Below are 19,755 nucleotides of genomic sequence, written 5' to 3' on the forward strand. Positions count from 1 at the left end.
CCAGTCAGCTCCCACCCTGTCTGCCTTACGATCATTGCTGAATTACCTAAAGGGAAGAGCAAGGTCACTGGTTGGGTTGAGAGCTGGGGAGGTTGCTGCATGGACTGAGAGGGAAAGGGAGGGGTTGCTACTTGGATTAAAGAAGTATAGCCAAAGCTTTTTTGGTTGTACTTCTATGAGTCACAGGAGTTCAGTTTGTTCTGCACTCCTGTTACCCACTGGTGGCTGACTTCAGAGCCAGTCTTGACTCTGAAAAGATCCCAAATGGTCAAAATCCACCCAGAACCCTTGACCAGCGCCTGGCCTCTCAGCGATGTGCTGAAAGCCTGAGCCTGCCCCTCTACAGCCCAGCACTCCAGTGAGCTCTGGAGGCGCAGAAGAGAGAGCTGGTGACTGCCTTGGCTCTCTGCTCAGAGCAGAGGGGAGAACTGAACGATCAGTGGCATTTGATCTCTCAGTTCTCACTGCAGCGGCAGCAGAGGACAAATGCAGCATGGGATCAATGCTGCATCCACCTTTGTGAGTGTGTTTGTGGTTTTTTTTTTTTTTTTTTTTTTTTTTTTTTTTTTTAGACAGTCATGCTTCACTTTAATTTGCTTGTAAATTTCTGCTTGAGTTATTGAGCTCTTTAAAATTTTCCGCTAATTGGTTAAGAATAGAAATGTCTTTAGCTGTTTTGCTGGCATTCTATTGGTAAAACTTTTATTGAAACTTAGTGGCCTTTTCTGACCGTTAAATTTTATCCCTTCCCCCCACAGAGGTGTCGTCCAGTTATTTAATGCCGTCAGAACTCATCAGGGTAAAGTAAATGACAAGCTGAAAGAAGCTGGAGGCTCTGAAAGAAAGAGAAGTAAACTGATGTCGTCTGTCTCGAAGAAAGATTTCATTGATGTTCTGAGAGGGAAAGAAAGCAAAAGTGAACAAAAAGGGAAAAAGGAATCTAAGAAGGTAGGTCAGAGGCAGCCATCTTGTCTTATCGTCCTTACTTAGCTGAACTCCAGGCAAGCTGCTGGAAACGCAAATGAAATGCATATGAAGGTGTGGCTTTTTTTTTTTTTTTTTTCTTCAAAGGATTTCTATTACTGCCCATCCAGTCCTTAGATTTACACATCTCTTCCAGAACTCGGCCCTGTCTGGTAGGGGAGGAGACCTTATTTTCTTTTCTTGCTGCAGTAAAGTAACTTACAGGTCATATCCCTCCCCTCGCCTGTGACTGGACAGTGAAAGGAAAAGCGGCAGATCAGTGGGCTCATCTCTGTCACAGCAGGTTCTTGATATACACTGCACAACTGATTGGCTGCTTTTTCCTCTGCTAGTCTGAGTTCTGCTATACGGGAGGCTGGAAGAAGCCAACACTGGTTCAGTTTTAGATACACTGCTTACATTTTAAAACACTTGGGGATGTATTGACCACTTCACACCTAAGGGTAAAACAAATCTAAATGCCCAAGCACAATTGTGACATGTGTTAATAAAGCCATATATATCATCACAACTACTTTGTGCATCCAGGTAGATTATACTTTGTTTTTTTAGGAAAAATTGGGCTTTCATTTGGTAGGATGGTTATGGATATTTCCTTGTTTTCTTTTTCTTTTTTTTTTCTTTTTTTTTTTTTTTTTTTTTAGTATAGTAAAAAAATATATTTTTTAAATGTAGCTGTATATTTCTTACTACCATAACCTACTACCCAAGAATAACCCAAAATAAATTCTCCTGCTCTTGACGATGGCAATAATACCACATACATTATATTGTCAAACGTAATGGGGCGCCTTCAACTCTTCGGGGAAAGCTGTCTACAAGGTTTAGGAGTGTGTCTATGGGAATGTTTTTTACTATTATTCCAGAAGCGCATTTGTGAGGTCAGACACTGATGATGGATGAGAAGGCCCGGCTCGCAGTCTCCGCTCTAATTCATCCCAAAGGTGTTCTATCGGGTTGGTGGCAGGATTCTGTGCAGGCCACATGGAACTCTTAAGGTGTCGGCATACAAAGACAATTTCATGCTCCCAACTTTGTGGGAACAGTTTGGCGATGGCCCCTTCCTGTTCCAACATGACTGGGCACAAAGCAAGGCCTATAAAGACATGGATGAGCGAGTTTTGGGAGTGGCGGAACTTGACTGGCCTGCACAGAGTCCTGACATCAATCCGATAGAACAGCTTTGGGATAAATTAAAGCGGAGACTGTGAGCCAGGCCTTCTCATCGAACATCAGTGCCTGACCTCACAAATGCGTCTCTGGAAGAACGGTCAAACATTCCCATAGATACACTCCTAAACCTTGTGCTACCAGAGGAGTTAAAGTTGTTATAGCTGCAAAGGGTGGGCCAACCCGATATTAAACCCTACAGACTAAGACCGGGATGCCATTAAAGTTCATGTGCATGTAAAGGCAGTCGTCTCAATACTTTGTGTGTGTCCGTTGTTGTTTGTACCTGTAGTACAGCCCAGAAGTGATAGTGCACATTTTGCTTCCCTTTTTTTTTTTTGTCAAACCTAAAACACGCTATGCTAATTTAAAAATAAAATCCTGCCCTTGACCCAAACGCTAACTCTAGCACTGACCTAGATCAAGCCTTGATCTAGGTATTTTTTCTTTCTTTATTTCTCTCCAAGCAAAGAGATACGTTGTCTCCATTCACAGAGAGAAAAACACAGGGGCGGACCTCACAGTAACTGATCACTGTGGTAACAAATCAGATTGTTGGGGCCCGGGACTTGCATTGAGACCCTAGTCGCTGTGCTGGGAGCGCGCTAACCTACAAAGTTGACTGCTTTTCTGCTGGGTTTGGGGTTACTAAAGTCACCAAATTTCCTTTCAGTGAAATGTTAGACCACCTTAAAAGCTTTAATTTCAGTACATTGCATTCTCTAGCACACATTTAATGCAGTCTATATGGATTTTCATCAGAGTAAAATAAGGCAGCATGTGCACTTCATCTTTCCCGGGACCAAGGAGATGCCTGGAAAGTGATCGGCAGTGTGCTGGAGTGCCATCACTCTCCTCCAGCTAAACCCCTTCTCATGGCTGTCATTCACCGATCATCTCACTGCAGAATTGGCAGCACACATACACATTCACCTGAGTTCCTGGCATGGCGTGCCACACTATAGCAGGAAGATATGGCATTACCATGGCAATGTTTATAGAGGGAAGGCCTTATTACAGTACTAAAGCTGGATACACACTACAATTTTCTTTATATTTCCTTTAGATTTACTAAAACCATATAATATCACACCTAAACACTTTCAATTTGTATGCAAGCAGGCCGGCCCTTGCACTACATAGTTGAAGGTAAAGGAGCTAAAGGTAAAAAGTGGAAGGTAAAGAAGCTATAGGAAAATGAACAACAAAAGTTGTATAGTGTGTATTCAGCGACGTACTGCTCCCTGAGAAAGCAGATGGGGGGGACGTCTCAAAGGTAGCGTTCGTTTTTAAGGAACAAGGCTTGACGGTTTGCAATTTTCAAATCGATCCCAGAAGTTAATGATTATAATAGGCAATATTTCACAGTCTTATATAATGGGTAATAAGTAGTATTGACGATATGGTTCAGTTAATTTCTGCTTTAATGTGTTGTAACCCTTCTAATCAGAGCGGTTAAGTGACCCCAGATAACTAAGGGGGAGCTTTGTGATACTTTTCTGGATGAGTGTGTTACTAGCTAGCAACCTGCAGGTGTCACTGTTGCCTTTTAAAATTGTACTCATCGGTTAATGTCTATGTAAACCCTAACAATGAACTTCTCTTATTGCTCCCTTTAGGTCTGTTGAATATAACATTGAAAACTTTCTTAGCTTTCAATGTCATTTAAGCTTTAAATAGTTGAAGCAGACCTTGCACCCCATGCTTTGTTAGTTTACAATGAAAAAAATGCTTGTAGCTGGATAATGAGCCCGCCTTTCCACCTAATTCCATAATGAAGGGGGTGAGTATCTTCTTGATTGCTCACACAAATACTGCCAGTCAGTAACTCTCCTGATTTATAAATTGGCTTCCCTACACAGATTCACACAGGAAAGATATATTTTGAGTCCTTTCATAGTTCTTATCTGAACTGAAGCCCTGATAAAAGGGGGAGTTGTCTCTGAACCCCCAAATGCATTGCTTGTTTTTTATTTAGAACAAATGAATTTGGACTCTTATCCTTTGGTCTGAGGCTCCTTTCATTAGTGCATGTTCTGCACTGCATAAGGCACATGGACTTTAAAGTGCTTGTAATCCTCAGACATGAAATCTAAAAAGGCATATCCCTCTCTAGTGTGCACTTGTCTCAATCCATCAATCGTTTCTGTCTGCCTTGTTTCTCTATCAGCATGAGTCGCTTCTGACAAGTTTTCCTTAAACCGAGAAAAAAGGTGAAGGAAGGGATCTCCAGCACACGGCTGGTGATTGACATCCTCGGCTCTGTCCCTGTGTGCTATGTGAAAGAGGGGTGTACCCTCCCTTCCCTTCAGCTCTCAGCTCTCTCCTCACTGAGCTTTGCCGTGTGTAACTTTAGTTCTCTACTCCCTTTTTTCTTAAAGCTCAGACAAGTTGTATAAATTCTGCACCTTAAGCGGAGGTCCGCCGTTTGCTCACTGCAGCTGCTGACTTTTTAAAATAAGGACACTTACCTGTCCATGGTGCCCGCGATGTCAGCACTCAAAGCCGATCTATCCCTTGGCTGTTGGGTGCTGCCGCCACCATCTTCTCTAAGGGAATCAGGAAGTGAAGCCTTGTTGTGGCTTCAATTCCTGGTTCCCTACTGCACATGCATGACTCGTGCTGCACTATCCCACTGGTCCCTGCTGTGTTCTGGGACCGGTGTGTCTCCGTTAAGACCGTGGAGGAGGGGTGGAGAAGGTGCCGAAAGTGGTGTAGATACCTGCAGGTGGCTCGGGTAGCTATGCCCAGAAGTGGGAGCAAAATACCTGTATTAGACTGGTAGGTATCTGCTCCCACCCTCCCCCTGAAAGGTACCAAATATGACACCGGAGGCGGGGAGGAAAAGCGGAAGTTCCATTTTTGGGTGGAACGCCGCTTTAAAGTGTTACTGAACCCAGGATCCTGCACTCAGTATATCTGGTCTCCCACAGTACACAGAACATGGAAATGCAATATTTTTAGTAAGGGAAGACTGCAGATAGAAGGGTACAACCTAATATAGAGGGATTTGTTTCATCTGTGTATCAGCTGAGGCCAGTCACTTCACTGGAAAAAGTCTTTAATAGGTAAAAACAGTAAGTATCATACTCACAATTAGAGTCAAGTTTCACAGCCTTTCATAAATGGAAAGCAGCTTTAAAATCCACGATACGTGTCACACAGCAGATAATTCAGCAGTATAGCAGACTGGTGCGTTTCGAGGAGCCAACCAAATGTTTATGTACTTCATTGGTTCTCAATCCTCAAGTACCCCCAACAGGCCATGTTTGCAGGTTTTCCTTTATCGTGCACAGGTGCTTTTTAAATCTGAGTCAATGGCTTAGTATTTTGTACAGCTAACGTAAGAGAAATTCCCAAAACATGGCCTGTTGGGAGTGCTTGAGGACTGAGGTTGAGAACGACTGATGTTCTTCGCTGGATATATGTAAGAGTTTACAACCACTTCAAGGCCCAACTGGCCTGCTGTTTCACATGGGTAGTTGGCAAGTAGTTAAAGTGTTAGTTTACCCTCTTCTCTGTGCAGTGCTTCCAGGACAGAAGTGCTGCACACAGCAGAGGGAGGAGAGCGGAGATTTCAGACACCTGGACTGGCTGCATGGGCACTGACAGCTCAGCATCCCCAGAGGTAGGTACAGCAGCAGGGGTTTGGGTGTGCGAGGTTGGTTCACCTTTTCATTTTTTCATAAAGGTTAACTTACACTTGCATGCAGTTCCACTATGGGTGGGGATTGGAAAGCACATTGCATATTTTTCTACTTTAAGCACAGCCATGACTCTTTCACTTTAAGGTGATTTCTACATTCTTTTCCCGAAGCTCTGATTAAAGTGATATTCTCAGGCCAATGGCCTTTCCAGCTGTAAACAACACACAGGCAGACCCATGCAGGCGCTGTGTGCACCGAACAGAACGTGCTGTGAATGTCCTCTTAAAAAGTGCACATTAGGTAAATGGGTTTCGGTTTAGCTGGCTTGGCACAGGGAGAGCCCCCCCCCCCCCATCTCATGAGCTCATGCTTCTAATAATGGACCCGTATATTCTCTTAGCTCCTGCTAATCTCTACTCAAGCTTTCTCCCTGGAAGACGTTTGTGTGGTTTCTCTTCAGTAATAGATGAGATTTAAATAAAATAAATGTTCTCCTGATGGGCGGCGGTTACGGCGCGTCCAGAGCCCGCGGTATCTGTGTGCCGGTGCTTGCAGTTTGATGTGAGTGTACAGAGGCGGAAAGCACTTGGCCCATTTTCTACTTTTTTGCAAATTTTTTTGTTTCCCTCCTTCAGCTTAAGTGCTTTTGCTGTGCCAGCACACTGCGTTTGATCCAATTACCACATAAACATTGTGTCATATGGTTTTTGTTTGTGTGTATTCTGGCCACGGTGAAACTTACTTCATTGGTTATACCTTTCACTGAAGAACTCCGGACTACATACAGCTTTGTGCAGACTCCGGAGAGAGGACTGTTGCAGTAAATACAGTGGCATATGCATACTATTTTGCATCCTGCCTCATGCCAATTAAAGTGTGCTTTTTTTATTAGCTATTTAGTGGTGACCGATTAAAACCTTTTTTGTCGTGATTTATATATATATATATATATATATATATATATATATATATATATATATATATATATATATATATATATATATATAGATATATATAGATATATATATATATATATATATATATATATATATATATATATATATATATATATATATATATATATATATATATATATATAGATATATAGATATATAGAGAGAGAGATATTCTACATAACCAAACCTCTCTACTCTACTACATACATTTCTACTCCTTCATAAAAGCCAATAACAATACTGGGGGAAATTCAGTAAAACACTAAACTTTTCTCTGGTGGGATGGCTCTTTAACTTTCAGCTGCACTTTTAACCCTTGCTAGTGGCTGAAGGGGTCAATAGCGCCTGTGTAACGCTGCTGCGCTTTGCAGACACTTTGGCAGCGCTGCCCATTTATTTCAATGGGCAGGGCATTTTAGGTGCTGTGTATACACCACTCCTGAACCACCCAAAAGATGCTGCTTGCAGCACTTTAACGTCTAGCACTCGGGCTTTCACATTGGAGTGACAGGAGAGGTGCTTTAGGGGTATTTGCAGATGCTATTTTTAGCGATAAAACGCCTGTTAAGTGCCTCAGTGTGAAAGTGGCCTAAGGGACATTTTCAGGGACCAGTGACACTAATACAGTGATCAGTGCTAAAAAATGCACTGTTACAGTACTAATGACACTGGCAGGGAAGGGGTTAACAGGGGTGATCAAAGGGTTACATTTTGTTCCCTGGGAGTGCTTTCTAACTGGAGGGGGGGTACTTTAGGTGGGGGAAGGCCAAGAGCTGTGTTCCTGCTTAGCAGAAACACAAGATCTCCATCTTTGCCTTTGACAGAATGGCAATCTGCCTTGTTTACATAGGCAGACCGCCATTCTGCCTCTCCCGGGAATGATCGCGAGGTGCCGGCAAACAGTCCACCGGACCCACTCATTGGCTCCCGCTGTGTCCAATTACAGTGGGAGCGGGTCTCCAGTGGTACATGACTTGGCCCAGGGAGGCTACTCTGCCACAGTTTATATTTGTGGGGTGGTCCTTAAGGGGTTAATACTTCCTGCGGCAGAATCAAAAATCCCTGCTGCTGGTTTCGGTAGTTTTATTGACACATGCAGAAGAATTGGGTGGTTATTTTACAGAGTGGCTCTATGGTTGCGCTAAATTCAAAAAGCTGAAATTAACTTCCATAAATAGTTAATTTTTGTTGTTTGATCAGCTGGTGAGCTGTGACAGTGGGACTCCTCCACTGTCAGAATATATTGATCATCCAATCGACTTCTGTTGTGTGGGAACAGCCATAGATTGTTGGAAATTTGTCCAGTCCCTGCTGAACTGGCTAAATTTCTATCCATCTATGGGCAGCTTAACTTTGTGTACAGAGATAGGCAGAGTACCCATCTCTGTATGCCATGTAACAGAACTGCATGTTTACTATTTCTTCCCCCTCCCCACCTGTCACTGGTTATCAATGCTGTCAGCTTTTAGCAACCAGTGACCCTGACAGTGGGTGGAGTGTAAGGGCTTGTTTAACTGCGACAGCCAGGAGGTGGTAAAAGCAGGAAGTTGAGCTGTGGTTTTGTTGACATCTGCCTTCCCTTGACTGCTCACCTAAACAGATGTGCAGCGCCCCCCCCCCCTTTTACATCAGATGTCAAGAGCTCCTCCTCGAGCTCCCCCTCCCCCCCATCGGATGTCAAGAGCCCTCCCCCCCATCAGATGTCAAGAGCTCCCCCCCCCCCCCCACCAAATCAGATGTCAAGAGAGCCCCTCCCACTTCAAATGTCGAGAGCGCCCCCCCTTTCTTACATCACAGTGCACCTCCCTTACCTTGTGCTACTGGAAAGCAGAAAGTGCAGGGTCTGGAGGAGGGCTGGAGTCTGCTGACTGCTGAGATTAGGGGAGGTGGAGACGAGAGGATGGCTTTGGCTGCACAGAGAGGCTCCGGGTCAGTAGGAGTTCTGCCCTCCTCTCTGCTGCTGAGAAGGGGAGGGGGCCAAGACTAGCCTCTCTGTAGCTGCAGGGAGAAGCGCAGGATCTGGTGGAGGAGTTCTGTAGTCCTCTTTGCTGTTCACTGCTGAGACAAGGTGGGGGAAGAGATGAGGGGAGTGCTGCAGAAGAGAGGGGAGGACCACATGAAATAGTCTGGAGGGCCAGATTTGGCCCCTGGGCCATGTGTTTGACACGTGTCCTACAGTATAAAGCTGCAAAAGAGATTGGATTCATTGGATTAGGAATCTTAATCACAGGGCTATAATGTGAACAGCAGGGGACAGATGCTGTAGGTGTAATTGGCTGTCGGATCATAGTCGCTGATCAGTTCTGGAGCCTGACACCAGAACCAGTGAGGTGCACAGGAAGTGTAGGGATAGCTGCAACGCCCCAGCCCAGTAATTGCTAGCTGTGCAGACAACCACAGACAGCTGAGGCTGCCCAAGACCTGTTGAATTGTACAAGGCTTGGTGGCTGCAGCTATCCGCTCACAGGGGGAGAAACCACAGCAGCATTCAGCAGATTCCTACAACTGCCATTGCACGGGAGACTGGCAGTGGTGCTAAATTCTGCCTTCATGGGAACCTGTTGTATTGCCCAGCATAGACAAGCACATGGTGGTTTTAAAGTCAGCTTGCCAAAATTTTTTATTTTTTTCCCAACAAAGTAAATTGTGAATAAAAGTACTCATGCATACTCAATGCCTTATTCGGTTGAAAAAAGACAAAAACTATTGATTGGTCAGAGATCTGACAAGATGGTGACAAATTGAGCGCTTCTGATATTAAAGCCCAACTCCAGGCAAAGAAAACATTTTCCCATAGAGTGGGGCCCGCACTGCACAGGTCACCTACCTGTTTTGTCTAGGGACGAGGAGAAGGCTTATACTCACCTGATTCTTTATTCCACCAGAAAACTGCACCCACCCCAAAGGTCCAGTGGTGGATTGTTCCTGGTCTGTAAAACCTGCTCTGGGCTTGATGGCGTCAGGAACAGTCCAACTCACAGGGTGCCCAGACCAGTCCTGTGGTGAGAGGATTAGGTAAGTAATTCTTCTTTCTGCTCTTCCCTAGATGAAAACAAGCAGTTAACCTGTGCAGTGTAGGCACAGCCCCACTGTATGGGGAAAACCTTCTTTTTTTTTTTTTTTTTTCTTTTGCCCAGAAATGGCTTTAGGCTGGGTTCACACTGCTGCGGTGACGAGATCGGATGTGATTCGCACTGCAGTGCAAATCGCATCCGATCTGTGCGATGCGAGTTCAGCCATACAGATAGTATGGCTGAATTCGCATCGCATCCGGCCCAAACTCGCACAGGACCCTTTTTTTGGTCCGCAGCAGAATCGGATCGCATGGTGTCCGAGTTTGCAGATCGCACTGCGATATGTGAACTGATCTGGGGGTGTTATTAACTTTTCACTGACACTCCCTGCAGTTCGCATAGGGCAGTGTGAACTGCCGCCGGGAGGCATGCGATGCGGGAACCCGCAGCGTTCCTGCATCGCAGCAGTGTGAACCCAGCCTTAAAGTGGAATTACACCCAAAAGTGGAGGCTCTGCTTATCTGACTTTCTGGTGCCACATTTGGTACCTGGAGTAGGGAGCGGGTGCCTGTTTTTGACAGGTACCTGTCCCCACTTTTGGGGGATCTCGCGGAAGTTCGGCCCCCCTTCTTTCCATGCCACAGGGCAATTCAGAAAGGTCAGCGCACTTCGCGCATGTGCTGTAGGGAACCGGCTGTTCTCTGCCGGTTTCCCTTACCACGTATGGTGGCAGCAGCACCCAAGAGCCGATGGAGATATCTCTGGGTTTCAGGACAGGTAAGTGTCTTAATATTAAAAGTCACAGTATGTGTAGCTGCTGACTTTTTTTTTTTTTTTTGCTGGGTGGGGGGGGTACTCCGCTTTAACATAACATAGTAACATTTATTTACTTTTACACAGCCTGTTGGTCTATGCAATGTGTTCATCAAGCTGTCCAGGCTGGTTCATTTATTTATTTTCACACATTTTCAGGCTACTAACACCCCTCGTTGTACATTCATAACTTATATTTAATTTTTTTTAACCAAAATTGGCCTTTAATGGAACCCTTTGCATCTTTTTAGTTTAGCGATATATGTTTACACTGGTGTTCTCCTCAGATACTATTTACATGCTGTTCATATTTTTTAGCACAAGCCATAAGCTTCTGATGAATATTTGCTTTATGTTCTCCGAAACCCTCTGCCCCGCCCCCGATGAAATAGAGAAGGTTTGTCTGCCCATATGGAATTCATTACATTTTGGCTGAAAACCAGCACAGTTCCCTTTCATATCTCCCACTGTTTATCAAGGTATTGCATTATCCTTGTTCAACCCATTGAAATTTTTTTCTTTTTTTTTTGTCATTGTCTTTTTTTTTTTTTTTTTACCGTAGTTTTTGTTCCCGGGCAGCGACGCTTAATTTATTGCCAGTCCTCGGGGAGATGTAGACCAGATCAAACACATACGTTTTTGCTGGCCAGCGTCCTGAGCTCTGAAAATCAAATTTGTGGCTTTATGAAGTCACTTCCAAAGAGAAGAGTTATAGATCTACCTAAACAACGAGGGTTTTTCGTGTCATGCGATGGTTGTGTTTGAAACGAGGCCCAGGTCTCCTGTTGCTCATTTAGTTGATGTTTTGGTTTTTAGCTACCGAGAAACATGTCATCAGATTAAGTTTTCTGTTTATCTGAATTGGAGCAGAATGCTGGCCTCTGTTTTTTTTAGGTTCCATATCAGGAGACCATTTTAAAGGACAACTCCAGATAACATATAAAATAAGTGAGCTGCCTTCACTGTTTAGAAAACAGTACAGCTATGTTAAAAGCCAGACTTTGCTTATGCCATTGATTATACTCACCTGTGGGGGGGGGTGCACCCTAAATGACAGGGTCCAGGCCATTCAGGTGTCCAGTGCTGCATCATGGAACAAAGGGGAAAGAGTAACATGCAGGAAGTCCTGAGTGCGCCACTGTGCTCTGAACTATAGAAGGGGGTGGAGTCTAGACCTGTCACTGCGTACATGGAGGTGGAAGAAGAGTGACCGGTCTTGGGGGGGCGCCTAAGTCCCCCTGTGTAACTTTATGGCGCGCAGGTTTGTAGATGCAAAGCTCAGGAGCGTGGGGACTACCACTCCCCATAGCCAGCAGTTGGCTATGGTAGTCCTGCAGAAGAGGAGGAAGGGCCAAGATCACTGCTGGGAACCCCAGAAGAGGAGGACTAGGGCCACTGTGCAATACCACTGCACAGAGCAGGTAAGTATAATTGTTATTTTAATAGAAAAAAATATTTAGAGTTTAGTAATACTTTAAGGAAATGTCTTGAATTGTATACCACTTTATTTTGCTGATGGTTAAAAAAAGAGATCTTGCATCTCTTCATTTATCTAAACCTCGGTCAGGGTTCTGTGCCTGATCATGTCCCTGGGTGGTCTTTCAATAATTGATAGCAATACTGGTGGGTAAATAGGATTGTATTGGACACAAGCACGGCAGTCCTTAACATTCCACAGACACTAAGGATGTTCTTGACCCAGTGCTGTGAATAGGCAAGGATTATATTGATCCAGGTTATTTACACACTACTTATATGTGAATCCCATAAATAGACCTTTCAGACTGACACAGCTAAACAAATACACTTCATTGTAATGTGTGGTCTACCCAGACCACCCACCCCCCCTAAAGAAGAACTCCAGTCTAATTCTGAATAGGGTTTTGTTTGTACTTGAACCACTAAAATCAACCAATTTAAAGGAAAACCTAAAATGATTGCAGTGTAGCACAACACTAAAATCGACATGAACAATTCAGAATCCCAACAAATATGTGTCCAGCAATTAAATATAAAGGTGTCCAATTATTTCCAAGTAATGTAAAAAATACTGTGAAAAATAACAATGTGAAAAAAGTACTCCTACAATTCCGCTCACATATATAAGGTAAAAGGGCGTAGACCTAATGTGTACTCTGAAAAAACTCACCACCGCCCTCATCTATAGCTGGCTATAGCAGTAAGTGGCATTGGAAGGCTAAATCAGGTAAAAGCCTGGGGAATGCCCAGGAAAAACCCAAGTCTACTTACCACCAGCTCGCAGACAACCAAATTAAACTGTCTAACAGTACATTAAAAACAGGGTTTTAGTCCGCACTCTTTTGCAAACGCATGCGTAAGCCACAGAACCTCGTCACGGCACCCTGGTATCTGTGGTCCTAACACTAAAATATGAGTGTCCCCACAGTGGAGGCACATGCATTCTAATGGATAGATGAGATTATCTAATGTGTACTCTGGTTCCTTTTATTAAAATACCCCATAATTAAATACACTTACACAATTGTAAAATCAATAGCGCTTAAAAGAATCTCCCCGCCTGACTCGCCTCCATGTACGGCGCCATCCATGTACGGCGCCATCCTGGCGTGACGTCACAGGCTCGGCTCCTCACTAGACACGCTGCATCCCATGATTGGGCTTCCTCAGTAGGCCAACTGAGGAAGCCCAATGCCTGAATTGGAGGAGTACTTTGGGCAGTGGACTGGTCTATTGGGGATCGAGGAGGAGATGAGAATTATCTGGGTCGGAGTGTGATGAGCGTGCTGCTCATTGCATTGAGGTGAGCAGGCACTCTATCTGGTGAAGGATATGCACTGCACATGAGGTGAAGACACTGAGTGTTTTAATATTTCTTCACGTAAATTTTTTCACGTTGTTGTTTTTCACTGTATTTTTTCATTAGTTGGAAATAATTGGACACATTTATATTTAATTGTTGGACACTTGTGTGTATATGTATATGTGTGTGTGTGTGTATATATATATATATATATATATATATATATATATATATATATATATATATTGGACTCTGAATTGTTCGTATGTTGATTTTGGTGTTGCGCTACACTGCATTCATTTTAGGATAATATTTTGGTGTGAAAACACTGTACAGTGTCTGGCTGTGCAACACATAATTGGTCTATATTTATTATTTAAAATTTTGCACTGAATGCATTTTTATTAAATAACGTACACCAAATAAATTTTTATATTAATTGCTCATTTATTAGCAAGCTTCGCATTTTAATGATTTGTGAACCTTTATTTTGGAGGGGGTTAAAAAAAAAAAAGTAAAAGTAAAATGACGAGCATTTTCTGCTAGCAATATTTCCAAGAGCCAGTCAGCTACTGAATATGGCCACATGGTGGTGCTGCTACACTCCATATGATCTCTTTACAACCCCGTATTAGCTGAGCAGAATTAGCACAGTGTATATAATTGTGTAGATGGGCAGTAATATGGGACTAGATGGGATATGCAGATGGCATTTTTCACTGGCTGTGCTGTACATCCTGGGTGTATTCAGGCTCCTAGGTACAGATCCCAGTTTCTTTCAATACTCTCATCAGAGTCATTTTAGGGCACCTTCACACTTTTCTGTTGCACCATAGCACATTACTGGGCACTCATTAATGTGTATTGTGTTAAAACCGGCCAGCCCGTGTGCCACAACAGCTGCAAATAATTCACCTACATCATGTATCTTTGTAGTGTGCGGTGTGTTGCCAGCTAGTTGTGGATTAGGGTGCCATTCAAAATGGCCTACTTTACCATCCTTTATTACAAAACAGGAGTGTGTCACCAGTCTAAGGCTAAGTTCACACTTGATCAGTCTCTGAAAAACAATCTGTGGTGGATCGCTTTTCAGAAGATGGCAAAGCAGTTAAGCCTCTGAGTGCAATATTTTTTAAGAACTTTAATGGAGCAGCCAAATAATCACACACATATGTTCCATTAGATTGTGCATATCTAGTAGTATCAACAGAGGGGTCACCCAAGTTCCTAGTCGGTAGTCAGCTGCTGCTGCTGGTGATGGACGATGTGAGCCGGGTCACCGCTCATTGGATGTAGAGGACAACTTCTGTAACCACCATGGAATTTGGAAGTGACATCACGTTTTCATAAAGCAGCTGATTGGCGCTACAAAACTCGTTACCAGGGCAACAGGACCATCCTCCAGGCATGACGTCACTTCGGCATTCCACGGTGCACTTATTCCTTTTGCCCATTTACCATGACCTAAATGAATGCCAACATGCCTCAGTCTGATGGCCGTGGTCAGTATTTGTTTACATCCATTGCTGCAAGTCTTATCTTGGCCGCGCCTGCACACTACTGTGGGGTCGTGTCCTGAGATGAAGAGACTGTAATATGCATGCAGGATCCGGATGTACACAGACATTGGAAGCCACTGATGTTGAATCGAGGTAAGTATGCTTTTGTGGAGGGGAGAGTTGGAACGGTTAGGTCAAGTTATTGTGCAGAACGATGACCTGTACGTGTCTTCGCGCAATAGACAGCAGGGCGCACACACGCTGATTGGCTAGAGGGGGAGCCAATCAGCAGGTCCGGCAGACGCAATGACCCACTGATCGTTCCCCAGAGGCAGAACGACGATCTGATGTAAACAAGGCAGATCGCCGTGCTGACTGGAGAACGCAGAGATCTTGTGTTGCTGCTAAGCAGAAAATGGGTCGCTGTTTCATCAGTCAGTCCATCCCCCACGTAGTTAGCAAGCACCAACTAGGGACATCTTTAACCCTTTGATCACCCCTGGTGTTAACCCCTTCCCAGTCAGTACAGTAACAGTGCATATTTTTAGCACTTATCACTGCAATAATGTCACTGGTTCCCAAAAAAGTGTCAGGTACCCGATTTGTCCAGCACAATGTTGCAGTCCCACTAAAAATCGCTGATCGCCGCCATTACTAGTAAAAATTAAATAAAAATGCCCTAAAAGTATCCCATAGTTTGTAGACATAACTTTTGCACAAACCAATCAATATACACATAGGATTTTTATTTTTATTTTTTTTACCAGAAATATGTAGCAGAATACATATTGGCTTTTTTTGGGTATGTTTTTATAGCAGAGTCAAAACTTTTCCCCCACCACACACACTGGTTCCCGACACTGACTTGTGTGGTGTGACATCACCAATCTAAGCTCTGATACCAGCCAACAATAGGTATTTTGGAGGTGGCTGCAGCGGCAGAGAAGAACTGGAGAGTTCAAAATATTTCTTCTTTACTGGGTTTCTGCTTCCTGGTCGTCTTAAGCACTAGACACATAGCCAGGGCAGAACAGATGTCCCCTGGGAAGGCTACATCACCAATACAATCCCCTGCCCAACCACGTTTGACAGCCTAGGCCTCATATTGCACATGCACCATTCTGGACTTTTTTTTTTTATAGTGGTGCGGGAGTGAGGAGGGGCAAATAAGTACTACTAACTTTGTTTGTTTTAGTAAGTAGAATGTGTATTTTAGGTAGTCCGCTTATTTTAGAAGGTGTGAACTGAACTCCTAGGAGCATTTTAAATTATCCCTAGTAGTGGGGCTGCCCCAACATGCACGGTTACCTTAATTGCTCAATTTTATTTTTATTCTCCAGGGGAGAAACCGTTTTTAACTTGCCTGATCCTTCACTCCCCCAACAGTTGGTACACCCCCACAATCAGGCAGTGGACTGTCCTGCTGTGCCCACTTTTAGGGCAGGGCTTGGGCTCATGCTCTGGTCTTGATGACATCAGGGCCCTAGACTGGTGGAGCATAGTGTCCTGGTGTCAGTAATCGTGTCCTGTCACTGGAAGCAATAGCGCCCCGTGGTTGGGGGTCCCTGGGAGGAATAGCGCCCCGTGGTTGGGGGTCCCTGGGAGGAATAGCGCCCCGTGGTTGGGGGTCCCTGGGAGGAATAGCGCCCCGTGGTTGGGGGTCCCTGGGAGGAATAGCGCCCCGTGGTTGGGGGTCCCTGGGAGGAATAGCGCCCCGTGGTTGGGGGTCCCTGGGAGGAATAGCGCCCCGTGGTTGGGGGTCACTGGGAGGAATAACGCCCCGTGGTTGGGGGTCAGTGGGAGGAATAACGCCCCGTGGTTGGGGGTCAGTGGGAGGGATATCGCCCCGTGGTTGGGGGTCAGTGGGAGGGATAGCGCCCCGTGGTTGGGGGTCAGTGGGAGGGATAGCGCCCCGTGGTTGGGGGTCAGTGGGAGGGATAGCGCCCCGTGGTTGGGGGTCAGTGGGAGGGATAGCGCCCCGTGGTTGGGGGTCAGTGGGAGGGATAGCGCCCCGTGGTTGGGGGTCAGTGGGAGGGATAGCGCCCCGTGGTTGGGGGTCAGTGGGAGGGATAGCGCCCCGTGGTTGGGGGTCAGTGGGAGGGATAGCGCCCCGTGGTTGGGGGTCAGTGGGAGGGATAGCGCCCCGTGGTTGGGGGGTCAGTGGGAGGGATAGCGCCCCGTGGTTGGGGGTCAGTGGGAGGGATAGCGCCCCGTGGTTGGGGGTCAGTGGGAGGAATAGCGCCCCGTGGTTGGTGGCCACTGGCAGGGATAGCGCCCCCGTGGTTGGTGGCCACTGGCAGGGATAGCGCCCCCGTGGTTGGTGGCCACTGGCAGGGATAGCAAGGGATAGCACCCTATCAGCAGAGGGTCACTGGGAGGAATAGCGCCCCAATAAGAAGGGTTTACTGGCAGGAATAACTCCCCGTGGTTGGTCACTGGGAGGGATAGCGCCCCGTGGTTGGGGGTCAGTGGGAGGGATAGCGCCCCGTGGTTGGGGGTCAGTGGGAGGAATAGCGCCCCCGTGGTTGGTGGCCACTGGCAGGGATAGCGCCCCCGTGGTTGGTGGCCACTGGCAGGGATAGCGCCCCCGTGGTTGGTGGCCACTGGCAGGGATAGCAAGGGATAGCACCCTATCAGCAGAGGGTCACTGGGAGGAATAGCGCCCCAATAAGAAGGGTTTACTGGCAGGAATAACTCCCCGTGGTTGGTCACTGGCAGGAATAGCGCCCCGCCGTTGGGGAGAGGAGGTCACTGGCAGGAATAGCGCCCCGCGGTTGGGGGAGGGAAGGTCACTGGCAGGAATAGCGCCCCGCCGTTGGGGAGGGAAGGTCACTGGCAGGAATAGCGCCCCGCCTTGGTGTTCACTGGCAGGAATAGCGTCCCACAGTTGGGGTCATTGGAAGGAATAGCGCCCCACCCTGGGGTCACTGGCAGGAATAGTGCCCCACTGTAGGGGAGGGGTCACTGGCAGGAATAGCGCCCCACTGTGGGGGGGGCGGGGTCACTGGTAGGAATAGTGCCCATCATTAATGTCAGTAATAGTGCCCTAAAGGGCCGGATAAAGGCAAGCAAAGAGCCCCAGTTTAGAGACCATTGCCCTAGGCATAAATGAGCAATTGACCTTTGCAGTGAGGCTGTGGTTTTTAGTTGTCTGTAGTTGGGCTTCAAAGAAAATATTTAATTAAATTCGTAGGCAGCCATTGTGTGTGTGTGTGTGTTTTTTTTTTTTTTTGTTACTTCAGTATTTCCAAGCCATTGATCTGGAAGAAGCACGCAGTTAACACGGTTGTCCTTTCATATTGTGTCCTTGCCATATTTATTGCGATTTATTAAATTTATCACTGATGTTTTGTTCTTTCCCATAGTTTCTGTAATATGTATTCCTTAAATAATTGCCCTTTCTTTTTCTCTCCAGAATTTCATAAAATCAGAGGACACTTCAGAATGGAACATCCTGCGGGACGACTTTATGATGGGGGCATCCATGAAGGACTGGGACAAGAACAGCGAGGATGACGAGGCGGGCGCGGGGGAGGAATATAGCGGAAGTGATTCAGATAGATAAAAAAGTTCTGCGGAAGGGATAAAGATAATTCCTTATCTGTGGAGCTGACTGGGATAAAGTCTTCATTCTGAGAATGCATGGCATTTTTCACATTTCACAAATACCATTTTTATATATATTTATATGTAAAGAAACCGAACAAAAAAATAAATTTATGGGAACTTTCATTCTCCTGGCCTCAGGAAGCCTTTAATCCTGAAATATTTTCCAAAATGTCTAATTTTTCAACCTATTTTTCCAAAACATCTTGTGCAGTCAAAACAGTGGCACCTGCCCAGTTCGGCGAGGGGAAGCGCCAGAGGTCACTAACTTTGCGTCCGTCACCCTGATGGATATCCTGGCTCAGTAGGCTTTGCCCGCGTTCCGTTGCTCGTCCCCCCGCGCCTGACAGGAGCGCGGCCGTCTCTTCCGGCCCATCACCTTGTGTGGTGTTTAGAATCTCTCCTCTTGCTGGCATAGACGAGAGGCCCTGGCTGAGCTTGAAACGGATTCCAGCGCTGCTTTTGAAAAGAGTTCTGCTCGAAAAATAACTACTTGGCTTTCACTTATGTCTCTCCAAGGTTAGCAGGAGCAGAAAACAGCTTAAGGATTCTTTATCAAAGGGTGCAGCGCAGCCCCTTCCAAAAAATATACCTTTTCGGGGAGGTTGTAGGGGGGAGGTCAGTGTGTACATGTACAGTTGTCAGCTCGAATAAAAGACACGGCTACTGTGGATGGCAGAGGAATATGTCCATGTGTGTGTTGGAGAGGGGCGAGTATAAAGGCAGCTACTGCTAAAGTTTGTTATTAAATTCTGCTGAAACCCGCCTTGTTTTTCTGTATTGCTTTGAAGTTTTCATATTGAAATGGTTTGACCTATTTTCCTGATAGTTTAACATTCATAGAGCTGAATTCTAGGCAGATATAAGAGACAATTGAATGCAGCACTGTTGTCATTTATACATCATTAAAGTGTTTGTAAAGTCACTGATCTCAAATCCTGGAATCCTCTCTGTTACAGGAAGATATATTGTGCAGTGTATGTGTTTTTAAAATGAGTGAAATACCTTATTCAAAAAAATGAGTGAAATACCTTATTTCAGAGTACCACTGTGCGGTCACGTGACTGCCCTGCACTCTCCTTACCCGATCCGTGGACTACAGTGGGAGGGGCTGAGATTCCCCTCTGACGTCAGCCAGAAATGTCACGTGAGCACACAGCGGTGCTCTGAAATAAGGTATTTCACTGCATCATTTTCAAAAAACAGACACTGCACATTATATCTTCCTGTAACAGAGGGGATTCCAAGATTCATGAATAGTAATTTATTTTAATAGTCACAGTG

At 45.5% G+C, this 19,755-nt stretch overlaps 1 protein-coding gene across 1 annotated transcript in view; it reads left to right on the plus strand.

Annotated features, from left to right (window-relative positions):
• The window catches only part of RRP15 (ribosomal RNA processing 15 homolog), a 51,865-nt gene extending 32,629 nt beyond the window's left edge, over positions 1-19,236 (plus strand). The window contains exons 4-5 of the mRNA XM_077485779.1: positions 759-948; positions 18,281-19,236. Coding sequence (XP_077341905.1) covers positions 759-948; positions 18,281-18,430 — 340 coding nt within the window. The 3' untranslated portion in view covers positions 18,431-19,236. The remainder of the gene's footprint in view (positions 1-758; positions 949-18,280) is intronic.
• The last annotated feature ends 519 nt before the right edge of the window (positions 19,237-19,755 follow it).

This window comes from Lithobates pipiens, unplaced genomic scaffold, assembly GCF_037356315.1.
Source record: "Lithobates pipiens isolate NorthernLeopardFrog02 unplaced genomic scaffold, aLitPip1_a1.2 Scaffold_18, whole genome shotgun sequence".
Classification (NCBI taxonomy): Eukaryota; Metazoa; Chordata; class Amphibia; order Anura; family Ranidae; genus Lithobates; species Lithobates pipiens.